At 36.4% G+C, this 14916-nt stretch overlaps 1 protein-coding gene across 1 annotated transcript; it reads right to left on the bottom strand.

Moving 5' to 3' along the window:
- Positions 1 to 3847: 3847 nt before the first annotated feature.
- LOC149538481 (protein phosphatase 2C 50-like) lies at positions 3848 to 7948 on the bottom strand. Its single transcript, XM_089799813.1, has 4 exons — positions 5559 to 7948; positions 5037 to 5402; positions 4798 to 4903; positions 3848 to 4711 (listed from the first exon to the last, which is right to left on the bottom strand). The coding sequence occupies exons 1-4, from the start codon at positions 6492 to 6494 to the stop codon at positions 4371 to 4373; spliced, it is 1749 nt and encodes a 582-aa protein (XP_089655939.1). The 5' UTR covers positions 6495 to 7948; the 3' UTR covers positions 3848 to 4370.
- Between the last annotated feature and the right edge of the window lie 6968 nt (positions 7949 to 14916).

Below are 14916 nucleotides of genomic sequence, written 5' to 3'. Positions count from 1 at the left end.
TTATGCTGAGGAAAGTATTCAATCAATATTTATCATTCTCCTTCGTAACTTTTGTTAAGTTTCCTTCAAATTTTACCTTGCCCAATTTTAATGAAGCAACTGGACATTTGGTGTCAAAGAGAGGGATGTTCACTGCAAGACCCCAGGATGTCCAGTTTATACCAGAGTTATCTGTACCAATCACCTCAACCCATCCAAGTTGGGTAACACCCAAACTCATCCAAATGTATAGATTGGGAACTGATATCTCAAGTTCCCAGTATAGACTGAGAGTTACCTGGATCCATCCAGGTTATGAGGCTCACCCAAACTCATCAAATTGCCGGGGCGCCAGGTTCCTGGAAAATCTCGGAGTTACCTAGTGCCTGGACCCATCCAGGTTATGGGAATAGCCAAACTCATCAAGTTGCCAGGCATCAAGTTCCTTGAACATTGCTTGGACCCCTCCAAATTGGGGGTGTCACCCAGAGCCATCCAGAGGCTAAAATCCAACATTTTGAAAGATATCCAGGTCATCCAAGTTGAGGAGCATCACCCAAACAGCGACGTCTATCCAGCAGAATAAATGCACCCAATGTGACCATTTTTTAAATTTATTCATTAATTAAAAAATCACAGAACAACACATCTCCGAATTTTAAATTAATTAATAAATTAAAAAAAGGTCACATCGGGTGCATTTTTTCGCCTATTTAACCATGGGCCACCCAAACCTCCAAACCTCCAGAAGTCAAGTCATCCAGATTGTGATGATGTCATACAAACCCATCCTTTCAGACCCTGTAATCTTTTTTGGTTAATATTGGGTATCTCAATGAAGTAATAATCATTAACGAGGATACCTCTATTTTTCGACTAATGCAATCCAGTCAACTCTCATTGCAGTAGGTGTCTTACACTAGAATCTCTCTGTGTGAATGCTGAATACTGAGAGTTTCTTAATCAAGGCCATTCCAAACTGTCACATAAGATGCTCAGCTGAACCCTTTCAATGATACCCAGCCTATGCAATTTCAAAAGGAGACCTACCTGATCATGTTATTCAAACTCTTCAAAATGTCCTGAGATATAATTAAGTCTCATCCTAGCTTGATAACAAACCAAGCTGGCAAAAAAGACAATGTGGTCTACCGGATACATATGCGTCGCAGTGTTCAATGAAATATGGGGAAATATCCAAGTATCATCAACCCAGATTCATTCGTTGAGGATCTCAATCATAATCTGCAGTTAGGAATCCAATACATAAGTTTCTTCCGTTCAACCTAGAAATACACTATACTCAACATAGTTACTCGTACTAGGAGGATGGGCCATTTTTCCCATGCTTAGCTAGATGACCCATTTAGCTCTTTAAAGTGCTATTCATATCCTTTATTCATTTACGAGATTAGAATATAATTTTTTCTTAAGGGCCCAATCTGTATATATGTTTATTTCGTCAAAAGGCTTAGTTGTCCTGTATAGCTTTATCCTTATTCAGTTATTCTTGGTGAAAGTCCATAATATAATACGTTAATGGAAAGGCTTTAAGATAATAAATGGCTTTTGAAATATTTAAAGGCCTCTCTTGGCACTTCATCTCTCCTCGCTGTTTGAGGATGATTTGTAAATTCACTTAGAAATCTGTTGCAGATAGTAACAGGGCAAAAATCAAAATATCTCCTGAAATTATTCCATTTCGTTATCATTGTGTAAAATAATATAATTCAAAATGACTACCTTTATTTTCTTTTGATTTTCTACCACAAGCCTTTGGTCCCCTCCTTCCGGTACATTATACATAAGAAATCAACTTTATTTAGCTTGGTGCAGTAAGAAGCGCAACATTGGCCAATAATTTAGCTCACTGATTAGTTACCCCCATTGCACTGCAATTTATCAATCCGATCAAGGAACAGCTTGAACTTTAGTGAAATCAAATTGTTGATCTCTTTTGTCCTGGAATAGCCTACAGTACTTTTAAACCAAATTTCCATCAAACCAAAATATTAGCTGTCGATATTCATTCAGACTCCTGGTGGACTGCATAGTATAACTAGATATCCTCTTGATTGTGCAGAGAATATGCGTCTATCTTGCTTGATGAATGGTAGCTAGTTTTTTTGTCAGAATTTATAAGTTACAAGAGCCAAAAAGCAGCTATTAGAAACCTCAGCCATCTGTAAAGAAAATTTGTTGAACAAGATCGTGTTAAAAGTGTTAATTATCTGCATAATTTCACCACACCAGCATAAGTTTTGGCTGCCAATAATTCAGACAACCAAATTTTCTAAGAAAACCAGTAAGGGCCGAAATTTTGAACCACTGTTCTTCACTGCACTTCAGATAGACTTATGTCATTGTAAAAGTTGAAACATTCCACCGATCCATTTAGTTCCACCATCATATCAATGAAACCAGAAGAGAGAATCAAAATCCTTCTCGCATTCAACCACTTAGACAATCCTTGAATCTCGTTATGCGAGTTCTGTTCTTGCTGTCTGCATGCTTTCACATCTTGCAGTCAGAGTAGTATAGGTTATATACCACAAGTTCCCAACATATCCTTGCCGTCTTTATACAGCTCTTTAATTTATTAAAACTGCAAAATACATTCCCACCTCTTTTTTCTTGACCTCTGTGGAGAAAGCAGATGGATACATACAATTACAAAGTACGCTATCTCCACGGAATACATTACTAATAGCTTATGGCTATTAACCTCTTACTGCTCCATCCAATTGCAGCTAGGTTAGTCTTTTACTGTGTTGGTCACATATTATCAATCCATGAAACTACTTATATTATCAATCCACACAGAATATTTCTTTATCATAAAACCCAAGAAGCTCCTTATGTTATCAATCCATGCAGATTATTTCACTATCATAAAACCCACGAAACTCCTTATATATCAAAGAAACAGACCAAAGAAATGAGGTCACAAAATGATCATAAGTAGAAAAAAATGGAAAAAGTCTTAATAATCGCACGTGGAAAACTCATCAAATTGCAAACCATCCAATACAAAAGAATTCATAATAGTAAATCATCCAATAAACAAGTATTTATCTTGTTATAACTCTTCTATAGCGTTTGGCACCCCACAGGTGCTTTTTTAAGACAGTCTTCACACTAACAAGAACATCCTCGACAATGTCTGTAAACATGGACCAAGAAAGATAGCCATTATGTAAGACCTTTAGCCTTATTAACTTTGTGAAAATAACTTCATAGGAGCATCAAAGATAGTAACTAACATAACAACATACACATTGCAGTGTGCTCCATGATCATATTCATGTCCTGTAAATGCACTTCATTGTGCATTAAACATTTTCCACGTTATTCCTCTCAATAGATACAGCCCACAGTGCATCACGAGACATTTGTACTCAGAGTTTGCATAAGACCACAACCAACAATATTACATTATCCATTGTAATCATATATGTAATTTACTCATTTCTGTGGTTTTTGTTTTGTTTTAACTTTTACATGTTTACTCCAGTTACATAACTTACATTCGAGTTGGACAAAAGTTTAAGGTCTGTTTTGATGAACATATTGGATAGGATGGATATGTATCTAAGATATTTCCACACAAGCTGTTCTATAGAAATATATGGTAAAGCGTGCTAAAAATATATAGCTTAATTCCTTGCATTTGCTATTAAAAATACAATCAGATAATCTCATCCTTAGCATATTCTGAAGCTTCATTAAATCACCAGTTTTCTATTGGCCTCTTACACCTTTAGAGGTTCGCTTCATCACAAATCATACTTCTGATCTAGAGCTGTATTGAATAAGACAAGATAAATATATGCCCATAAACATGTCTGTGCACAGATGCATCCCTCCGTCGTTAAGGTCATTTTTTGTGATTCATAAGTCAATAATAGTCTACAAAATGAAAGTTCCAGCTAACAGTTACCTCCCAAAAGTGTGCAGTTTGCATTGCACATTTATGGTATCCTTGGAATCAGGGAAGCAAATCAAAGTATAAAACACTGACACTAGATATGTCTGGCCATATAAGCAGTTTATCCATTCTTTCTCCAATATTATATTGAAGAAGGAAAACATCATTCCAATGCTGCAGCCATCATCATATACTGGTCAACTTATAGTCAATCCTCCAGGTATTAAAAGGCCAAGGAAAATACTATATTACAGAAGACGTCCATAAACCTCTACAATGGATGTAAAGACAAACTCTACAGTCCAATGCATTCCAAAGAAATAAAACAGGGTTCCTCTAACATGTTTATCCACTCCAAAACAAGAAGTCAATAGAAGAATCACCTTGGATTATCAGCAATTCAACTGCTCCAATTGTTTGTCACTAACATCAATCTGGCAAAAGAAAATTCATAAATGTGCTTTTAATGTCTTGGTCCACACCTCCTTTTTGCCTTCAAGTCTACCACCAACACAGTAATATTGTCAGAGCTACCACGCTGAATAGCAAGTCTGCAAAGATAATTAGCAGCTGCCTGTGCTGCAGGGTCCATTGACTCATTTGTGGGCTTACAAGCTATATTTGCACTGCTATTAGTATTATACCAACGTGCAATGCATTTGCGAGCAAAATTGCAAGCTTCCTCATTTGATATTACATCCCATAGTCCATCACTAGCCAGTATCAGGCATTCATCTTCTTTTGCTCGTTGAGTGAATGTAATTTCAGGATCCGGAATGATACATGGCTTCAAATAGCGGTCACCTACAAGTAATACAATTAGGATATCAAGCACCAGCAAAGCACCAAAATAAACAGTCCTAATTATATTTACCCATAGCATAGCATACCAATGGCCCTTGACATGGCAAGCACCCCTAAAACACGAAACCCGTTCCACCATATAACCTTGCCCCCTGCTGCCTCAATCCTTGCCATCTCATCATCTCTATTAGGCTACAAGCATAAGATATTTTGTCAGATCTCTAAGCCGTTGGACATAATTCTATCTTGCTTGCAAACAAAAGCTGTACATAAAGAGTAACAATAGTGTGAAACGAGTGCATTGCTCCAAGCAAACAAGGCATACTTTGTGATCATTTGACAGTGGCATGGCCCTTCCTGCACGACATAGAACCGCTCTTGAGTCTCCACAGTTGGCAACAATAACTTGACAGGAACCTACAATAGCAACAACAGCAGTAGTTCCTACAGTTTCAGGGGCCACAGGCTCTGAACAGCACTCCATGTGTTCTTCATTCCAACACTCATCACTGCTATTGGGATCTTGTCCAACCTCAACATCCACCTTCTTAAAGCAACCATCCAAAGCCTTTTCCCAATGCCTTTGCCAACTTTGATTGTTGTCATCACTGATAGGTCCTTCACCATTTGCTATCATCTGTAGCTCTTCAATTAGTGCCTGATGGAGGCGATCTCTACAGAAGTTGGATGCCTGCAAGATTATTTTTCATCATGTTTATCTCGCAAAAAGCAATAAAGACAAATCTACAGAGACTGAAACGAGAGTATGGCAGGCTTGAAAAACTTGTCATTTACCAAATTTGGAATTCACTTAACAACCATGAATTGCTTCAAAAGGTTAGCTAACCTGGGCACCTCCATGTCCATCGTAGACTCCAAAGAAATGAAGTGCAGAATTTTCACTGGCCTTTTGTGAATCCCTGGCGACACAACCCCCAACAACTCTACAAGGAAGAGAAAAGAATCCAGGTGCAGCTGTGACAGCATCCTCCATCTCTGGTCTCCTACCAGCAATGGAAATATAGGCCCAAGGGGGAACTCGGTTACCATCTACCACACAACTGCTTCTTCCAGATGGTGTACCAACACCAATGTTGCCAGGGACTAATACAACATTATTATTTGAAGCATCCACAACTGAGACCATCTCCACAACTGAATGTTCAGCCCCGGAAGTCTGAGACCCCATTTCAGTAATTATAACTGAATCTTGAGAAACAACATTAACAGGAAGTCTAATAGCCGGAGGAGTGGCTTCAAATCCACAAACATCAATGTCTGAACTGTTGACATTTCTATGACCAGGGTTGACACTCTCCTCACTAGCAATTGGTAAATTAGAACTTTCAAACGCTGAATCTGTTTCCATACTCACAGCATTCTCCTCCTCACTGTTATAGCTAACTATGCTACTATCTACTGATAAAGATGGTGAATACGGCGGCAAGTCGAGCATGTTAATCTCCATTTCAGGAAGACAATCATCAACATCTCCTTCCTGGCCATCATTGTTGCTTTTTGGAAAATCGTGGAGGGACCTGGTCATAACATCAATATCAGACTCGGGAGGACTCAAATCGCCCTCACCATGGACCAGAGAAGATGGTTCGGTAATAGGACGGAAGCGCTTACTCACAGGCTCGGGTGATGAATTCCCGGCATTAGCTATCTCCTTGAGGCGTCTGATTTCCATTCGACGGCGCCGTGCTGCTACTGCTGGATTCTCAAAACTCTGACACATATTGAATACCCCTATGCTTTCTGAAGTCCTTGTTTCTTCCATGTCTATGCTTCCTAGCTTCTCCGAGTAAAGGATCAAGGCTTCCAGAACTCTCTCGCATACCTATCTCATAAAACCAAACACCTGATCTGACTTCTTATCAATTCCATCAGAACCCGTACACCAAACTGATCCGCTCTACAAGAAAACCCATTGTCAATTGAAGTATCTACCCCATTCCCCATGTATGAAAGCCTCCAGAATCCCCATCGAATCGAATCCAGGAGACGTGAAAAAAGCTCAGTGCTCTGGCTTCATATCATCCTCATGTGACAGGTGAGGAAGAGGGTATTCTCCTTTTTCTCAAGATGGTTCTTTGCATACTGCTAAATCTAAGTGAGGAAAATAAGAGATCCACCGCTAAGAGAGTGGAAAGTCATCATACAAACACACCAAAAAGAGTTTTTTCGCTATTCCACCTACCCAACTCATCCTTATCAGCAAAGATCTGGTAAGAACTCAGACCGATTACAACAGTCTTACAGAGAATGCTTAGTGATATCAGTTACAGTGCCAAATCATTAAAAGGTGACCATATCAAATATCGAAAGAGCAACCCAAATCTACCCAACAAACGCCAGATTTACCTAGAATCACCCCCATCAACTGTTGTGATCCTGCTCCTGTGGTTGTCTACTCACAGGTCAGAAGCTTTCCAGAGAGTCTATATCCCTATTTCTGAAAAAGTTTCTACCTAGACACGTGAAATCAGGTGAAACCTTGAAATCCTGAGATCCTTTCTGCCTACCACACAACTAACACCAACAACATACACATGCTCCTCCCCTACTCGCTTATAGGGACTCCTACAAACCAAAGCATCTAAACTCCTTGCAAAAAACCATCAAATATTCAATGGCTCCTAAACTTGGATCATAGGATCACCCGTTTTGCTGAATAATTCGTCACTAACACCATACCCAGCTAGATTTTTAGAGATAACCAAAATGCAACAACGTCAAATTTACTTATGCTACGGATTTCCTCTCTTCATGAATTGACAAGAAACAAACACTTCCCCACCAAAACAAAACACAAGGTCATAGAACAACCTTACCAGCCACGATGCTTGCCTCCTCTCTCCTCTTTTATTGTTTGTGTATGTTGCATGTGACTTCTCCACTGTACCCAAAATCCACCACCAAACTCAAAACTCTTCCTTATTTGTGCACTTTTAGAGCTCCTTCTGTTGGGTTTCTTTAACCTTCCTTCCGTTTTTCTCTGTTTTAGTTTTCTCAGCAAAGAAGAAAATGAATGGACAGAGAGCCGTGGGATGGAAAGTAGAGATGGGTATGGACAGATGTTCATGAAAGAGCCATGTGGGTCAGGACATGGCTCAATTTTTTATTACCACACATACATTAACAACAATAGCATGAATGATAATTAGCCCCACCAATACCCAACAACAATACCAACCACTGGAACAGGTGGAGCTCTTGATTTCCTCAATCTTTCACTATCTCCATTCACCTTTTTCTTTTTTATCTTGATACCATCCAGCTGTTGTTGGGTACAAGTTACTGCTGCATTATTTAATCTTTTCAAAACATCTGACTTCCTCAATCCCCCCTCCACCACACATGATAAAAACAATAGAGCATCATATAATACAATACAAAACATTACTAACTTCCAAATACCGACCATCAGCCCTGCCTCACACTTTTTTGTTGGCCATTGAATAATGTCATCCTTCCCCTTTTCTCTCTCCCATGATATCATAGCCTTAAAGTGTTTAACAATTCATATATTCTAACATTAGGATTATGATAGATTTGGCCCTGATGTGGGGTTGGGCTTGTGAGGAGGAGGGAGGAGCCATGTAAGAGCGAGTACAGTACGTAGATCCCATATCCACATGTAAGAATGGGCCACATGGGCCTCAAATCATATGCTCTCTTTTGCTTCTACACAAGCTATAAATAGTGATGACTTCAAATGATCTTTGCACTAAGCAAATGGATCTTCGCCCCTAAAACTCGGTGGCCAAATAAGAATCTGCGGTGAATTGCTAAATAGCTGTATGTCAATACCCTCGAGATGGAAGCTTCATTGAGTCATTGAATGAAAAAGCATTCATTGGACACAAGTATCCAAAGCTCTTACCTTTTTGATAGATTCAAGTGAGATGGTAGCTGTCCATATATGTATCTCCAATCAATTCACCATTATGGTATCCATCATATATATATATATAATCTTATAGTTTGAAGGTTATTTGGAAATTGTATGGTTCACAAAAAAATCAAATTTTGTGAAATGTAAAAGATATAATTATCAATTATAATGTAAGAGAATAACTATAAAAAGAAGTCAATTATTGATACACCTTATATCTCACCTTTTATCATAAAGGTCACATTTTCAACCTAAATGATTAAAAAATATTCGCATATAACACTTAATGGGTCCCTCTACCCAAATATCTATAACACAAAGGAAAATTCTCATTTTAGATCATCTTAAGGACTTCTAGATAAGAACACATTTAGGATACGTTATGTTAATATTCATATGATATGTCTATTATACCTCATAATATATGATGTGTGTGTGTGTTTTACTACAAAGCCACACTCTTCCTTATAAATTGTAATGAAAATCTTTTAAATTGACAGAGATTTAAACTTGGATCTCTAACATGAAATCATATTTACTGAAACACATAAACTTATTATCTTTGACAATTATAATAGAGTTGATGATTGTGAATTTCATTTCAAATGAATTAGAATTAGTCAATAAAGTATTTGTTATATAAATTTCTTTCTATTCCACAAGTATTGTACAATATGTTCTACTAAAATGGCACATAATGAATTATGTAACAAGGGAGTATTTGTGATGTTTTGAAGAAATGGTTAAATTAGTTAATTAACTAGATGTTAAACTATTTGATTAATATGAGTACTAACAATCTAATAAGCTCGTAAGGTCAATGGGGTTATATTATATGGGTAATCATGATTATTTTTATTTTAGTAAAGCAGTCAAAATAAGGGGCTTGACACCTAAAAACAATAAACAGGAATGGCAAGGACATCAATTACCACTTACCACAGACAGACATCAAGGAATAGAAATAATGTATTAAGATCACAATGTCAACAAATTAACAACACATACCCTCCCTTAATATCAAAAACCCATTCTAGGAGCTAGAGGCAAATAAAATCACATAGTCCCTTCCAGCCCCATGTCATCTATAACCAGACAGTAAAACATGACAAAAACATAAGAAACCATTAACATAAGTCTTAATAACAATACACATAATCCTAAATCCATAAGGCCAATCATGGAGAAACCAGTCCAAAGAGTAATAAAAAAATTGTACATTTTGTCGTGCAAGGCTAAACCATAAAAAAGATCCATGAGGATCCACAAAAATATATTAAAACACTAACACAATATGGCACATTTTTCGATGAACATTTGTTGGAGTTTCAACGAACCTATGGCATTCCTATGATGAAATGTCACCCATCTTTCTATCGCTTAAATTTTGTCGGATGCTTCAATGAAAATTTTGTCATCGCATCATTGGTGAAATATTTGTTGAAAGTCTAATGACATATTCGTCAAAAATTGTGCATCATAATGGGACGATTGGCAACATTATCATCAACTTTTTTAGGGTCATTATTGATAATGAAAGACATCAGTCATCAAAATGTTGATGCACCTCTGTAACAACCTAGGCCAAGAATTTTGTACCTACATTGTAATTCTTCATCGTAGGTATAGTGTTCTCATCAATGATTGTTACAGACATTTGTTGAAATTCTTATGAATATTTGTAATGACCACTAATGAGAATGTTGTACCTATGATGAAGAATTTCATTGTAGGTACAACATTCTCATTGGAGTTCCATTGGGGATTTGTCAGTATCCAAATGCCCTAATGTATGGAGATTTTAGGGGCTCAGGGACCAATATTATTGCTATGGGTCTCACCAAAACCTTTTATGATTTTGCAGCTCATCAACATGAGGGTCTAAAGGAATTTATTACAATCACTAACACATTTGTGTACAAATGAGAATTAGTGTCCAAATTTCTGAGATTCTTAAAAGAGTTATAAGTGGAATCTAATAAGGATATTATTGAAGGTGTCATTGATGTAGATTATTGAATCATCATTCTTGTGTTTACTCAATCTTTCAGCCTTCTCCTCACTTTAATCTTGCCTGAACTTATTAAAGGAGATCTTCGCTAGAATTTGAGAGATCTAGCAAACATCTTCCTTAATAAGTTGAGGTGGGACAACAAAAACAATGAGGGTTACCAAATTGAGTATCAATGCAAGGACGATGACTCAATAACCTAGTTTAATGACACCTTCAACAATATCCTTAGTAGATTCCACACATATGTCTTCTCATAAGCTCAAAATTTTAGACATTGATTCTCTTATGTGCACAAATGTGTTAGCTACATTTAAATGAAATCCTTTCATGACAACTATGGGAACTCTAATGCATAACCATTCACCAGTCTATTATAAATGCAGTATGAATTTGGATTTGCCAATCATGTACCAGAGACATAATATGTACTAATCAAATACATCACCCATACAAGGACAACATCAGTTTAGTATGCAAGGCCAAAGCTACTATCTCTTGGTGCCACTATCAAGGATATAGGTACATACTCAATTCCTAAAATTTAGTATGAGTGTACCTATTAGAAAACATGCAAACATCAAGTGTAGGTGCTCAATACATAAATAACCAAAGCACAAATACACAAGTCACGTAAAGGAGAATGTGACACTATGTGGATCTCGCAAGAAAGTTACTACAAATCTATTCCCTATTCATAATAGCACCCATAGACAATCTACACACAGAAGTGGTCCAGTACAACATAAGAACATATAATCATATGATAAAGTATTTAAATTAAATCATTGAATTAATTATTTTACAATTATTCTAAACATATATCAATAGAAGTAAACCACTAAAATAGCCACCAATATATATGGCACAATATATAATGAAACCCCATAAAATCAACCTGATATAACATCCATAATCTTGAATGCAAAATATGTTAAAATAACATGGTAAAGCATCATTATATAGATAAGATCAAAATATCATTAGCCACATGATCTAACATATAAACCAACATTACTATAGAAACTAGAATAAAGTGCAATAGTCAAATGCATCACAAAATGCAACCACGAATCACATCATGAGGGTACTTACAGAATAATATCATGATACCATCCAAAACTAGGTAACCATTGACAAAAACCTCAATGAAACCATTAGAACATATCATAAATCCCATAAGTCAAATGCCAATCAAACTAACAACAATCATCTTAGAAAGGACACAAGAATCATCTATCTAGGGTGCACCTCACAAGGTCACATAAAATCATAGGGCAAGGATAATCACCACATCTCAAGAACAGCTCAACTAATTACAGAATAAGCCCAATTCAACAAAGTCACATCCATCAAGATGGCACGTAGAATGCAAACTATATCATCTTAAAATGGAAGCACTTCCATGTTAAGAGTGTTTAGCCCTCTGAGTAAGTGGTCTAGAGTCATGTCAAGTGCCTTGAATGGGTCTTTCCATGGATCTAGTTGTTTTCACCCTATTATGCTTCTCTCTCTATTTCTAGCCTATTCTTAACAACCTGTTGTATGAAACTAAAGACTTTGACTTCTGGGTCAAGGTTGACCTCAACCCTAACCTAGGTCAAGGACAACCTCAACGTCCCTAACCCCAGGTTCATTTTTCAATTTCTAGAAGTTTTGGGATCTTGGGTTTCGAAAAGTTTCTTTTCCTACTTCTGAGTCAACTGTTTCAGGTTTTAAAATGGTAGACTCGTAAATTACATTTAATCTAATTCTATTCCTAGCGGTTAAGGTTAAATGGGATTTAAGGCTCCTATGTCAGCCTTCTCTAGGAGTTAGTGCCCTAGATCTCTATATAAGGAAGCCTTCTTCCCTCATTTTGACATCCATAATTCATGAGCGCATCCACCTATTATAAAATTTACACATGATTAGGAAATGAAGATCTACTAGCATTCAAGCATTCATCAAGGAGATCTATTGTTCGCCATTGAAGGATTCAATCTCTATGGAGCCCCCTTGTTGAAGATTTCTCCATTCATATTCATCCAAGCCTTTTCCTATGCAAAGATACATTCAAGATTGATGTTGAAGATCTAATGTCATTGATTGGAGACATCTTACATACATTTCTACATATATTTGGAGCATGTGTACTTGTGGATTCAAGGATTCAAATCCTCCACAAGGATTTCAATATAAGCAAGGTGAATTGTTCCATTTACTTTGTTTACATATATTGCAATTTCAATTACATTTCAAGGTTGATTTCAAACTGGGATTTGACCAAGGCAAACCCCCCATCCATCCATAAAACCCTTTTTTTTTTACAAATACAAGTGTGGAACTATGAATTGAAGAATAGATTCAGATACCCTTTTCATCGAACTTGTGGGATTCATGAATAGAAATTTTGTCAAAGCAATGTAGGTCAAGGTCAACTTTTCAGGGTACAATTGTGCTCCAAGGTAAGATTGTGACCCGCTATTAGGGTCAAGGTCAACCTCCCTTCAAAAGGACAAAAGATTTTTGGGTTTTCTCAGTCTAGACATTTCCAGTTTGGAATAAGTTGTAGAATTCCCCAAAACTGTACACAGACATCTAAAAACAACACTTTCCAAATTCAAGGTTAGTATTTGTCTTTTATCTATTTCATGATTTAAGCACATACTCCTCATAATAGAAAGGCCATTGAACCCCCTTTCTCCCTATCCTCCATCACATGATCCATTTCAGCTTTGATCACTTTCGTGTGCTTAATCAATTTGGATCATTCCTTTTGGAAATTAGGGTTAAGAGAGGAAACCTTATTTTCTTTCTATTCACAAACATGAGAGGTACTACATCACCCCCCAAAGACTAGGCTTACTCCTCAAAGCTTACAAGTCAAATAGAATATAGCACACCGAGTGTATGACCGAATATAAACAAAAGCAAGAATGGCCATTTTACTTCTCCATAATCTAACCAAATCATTCCAAGATCAAAGCACCACAAACTTCTAAGTCAAACTTGGGAACATGGGAAGAAATCTTCCCTAAACGATAGAAATCACTTGTACCCATAATTAGAATTCTTCAATCCAACTAAAATATCACTAACTCGCTCATAATATCTATAAAGGGTAAAGATTATCTGTAAAAGTGCACTCTTCTGAGGGATTCTATATCCAATTCAAGGTATCAGTATGTAAAAATATACCAAGTTGTATAATCACAACAAAGAGCACTCACAACACAAAGGCTCAATAGTGCACTTCTTCCTTTCTAAGGGATACTCACAACACAACTCACCACCAAGCATAGGAGCAACATGATCTCTATGAGTTGAGATCTCAACTATCATTGGGAGCTAGTGTCACTTAATTGAATAAACCATGGTCTCATCTTCAACAAAATAATGATAAATCCAAAAGGTGGTCATCATATTACACTCAAATCCAAACAAAACCACATGATTGTAAGGTACGCCCAAAGATATCATGTCCTTCTAACCACTCTACAAGCAATCCTCATTAAGCCCAATCTCCAACATGGAATCTTCCAAGAAGGGATAACTTAACCAATATAAGTGGACACCTTTTAATCTAAAATTGAGTAAACCTGAACTTGGACAAGATGTTTGAGGGTCATTCGCTCAAATTAACAAGATGAGTAAAAATATAAAGTATAAATACTCTGAATCTAATTTCTAAACTACTAGATTTTTTTACAAAACCAATAAGATTTGTTGGGTCAAGCCCCACGCACAAAAAAATTAGTTACTAGTTTTTTTAGAAAATATAACATAACTATTTTCATGTGTAGCATAAAAGACATAGTTATATTCATTATTTTGCAAATCCCTTTGGTGGGACATTGGTTAAGAGTGATATCTAGAAGTTGTGTATTTTTTTGTAATTTTTTGATGAGTTTTTTTTTATGAATTATTGAAGTGATTGCATCCTGAAATTTTGGTACATGTTTTTCTGTTGAGAATAGATTGCATCTAAATAATAAAAAATGAAAAATTTGTTTTAAAAAGTGCAGAAAATGAAGTGCAAAAAAATAATATGTACTTTATTTTGCATTTGGTTAAGTATATTAAAATTTATTATAAAAAAATTAGACCTACGTCTGTGAGGACTGTTAAGATATTGGTAGAACTAATTAAATTTTACCATGTTAATATTGTCCAAGAAAGGAAATATTTATATGGTTAGAAAGATAAGAATACATGTGAGTTATGGTGGTGATTTCAAAGTTACTCACTTGGAAACCTGATGAAGGCAAAGACGAGAATTCATCTTAGAAGATGAAAAAATATCTAAAGGAA

Source organism: Cupressus sempervirens, chromosome 9, assembly GCF_028749045.1.
Source record: "Cupressus sempervirens isolate cs-2001-9-10 chromosome 9, ASM2874904v1, whole genome shotgun sequence".
Lineage (NCBI taxonomy): Eukaryota > Viridiplantae > Streptophyta > Pinopsida > Cupressales > Cupressaceae > Cupressus > Cupressus sempervirens.
Note: the sequence above shows the minus strand (reverse complement) of the source record. Positions and strands in the feature narration are given on the sequence as shown.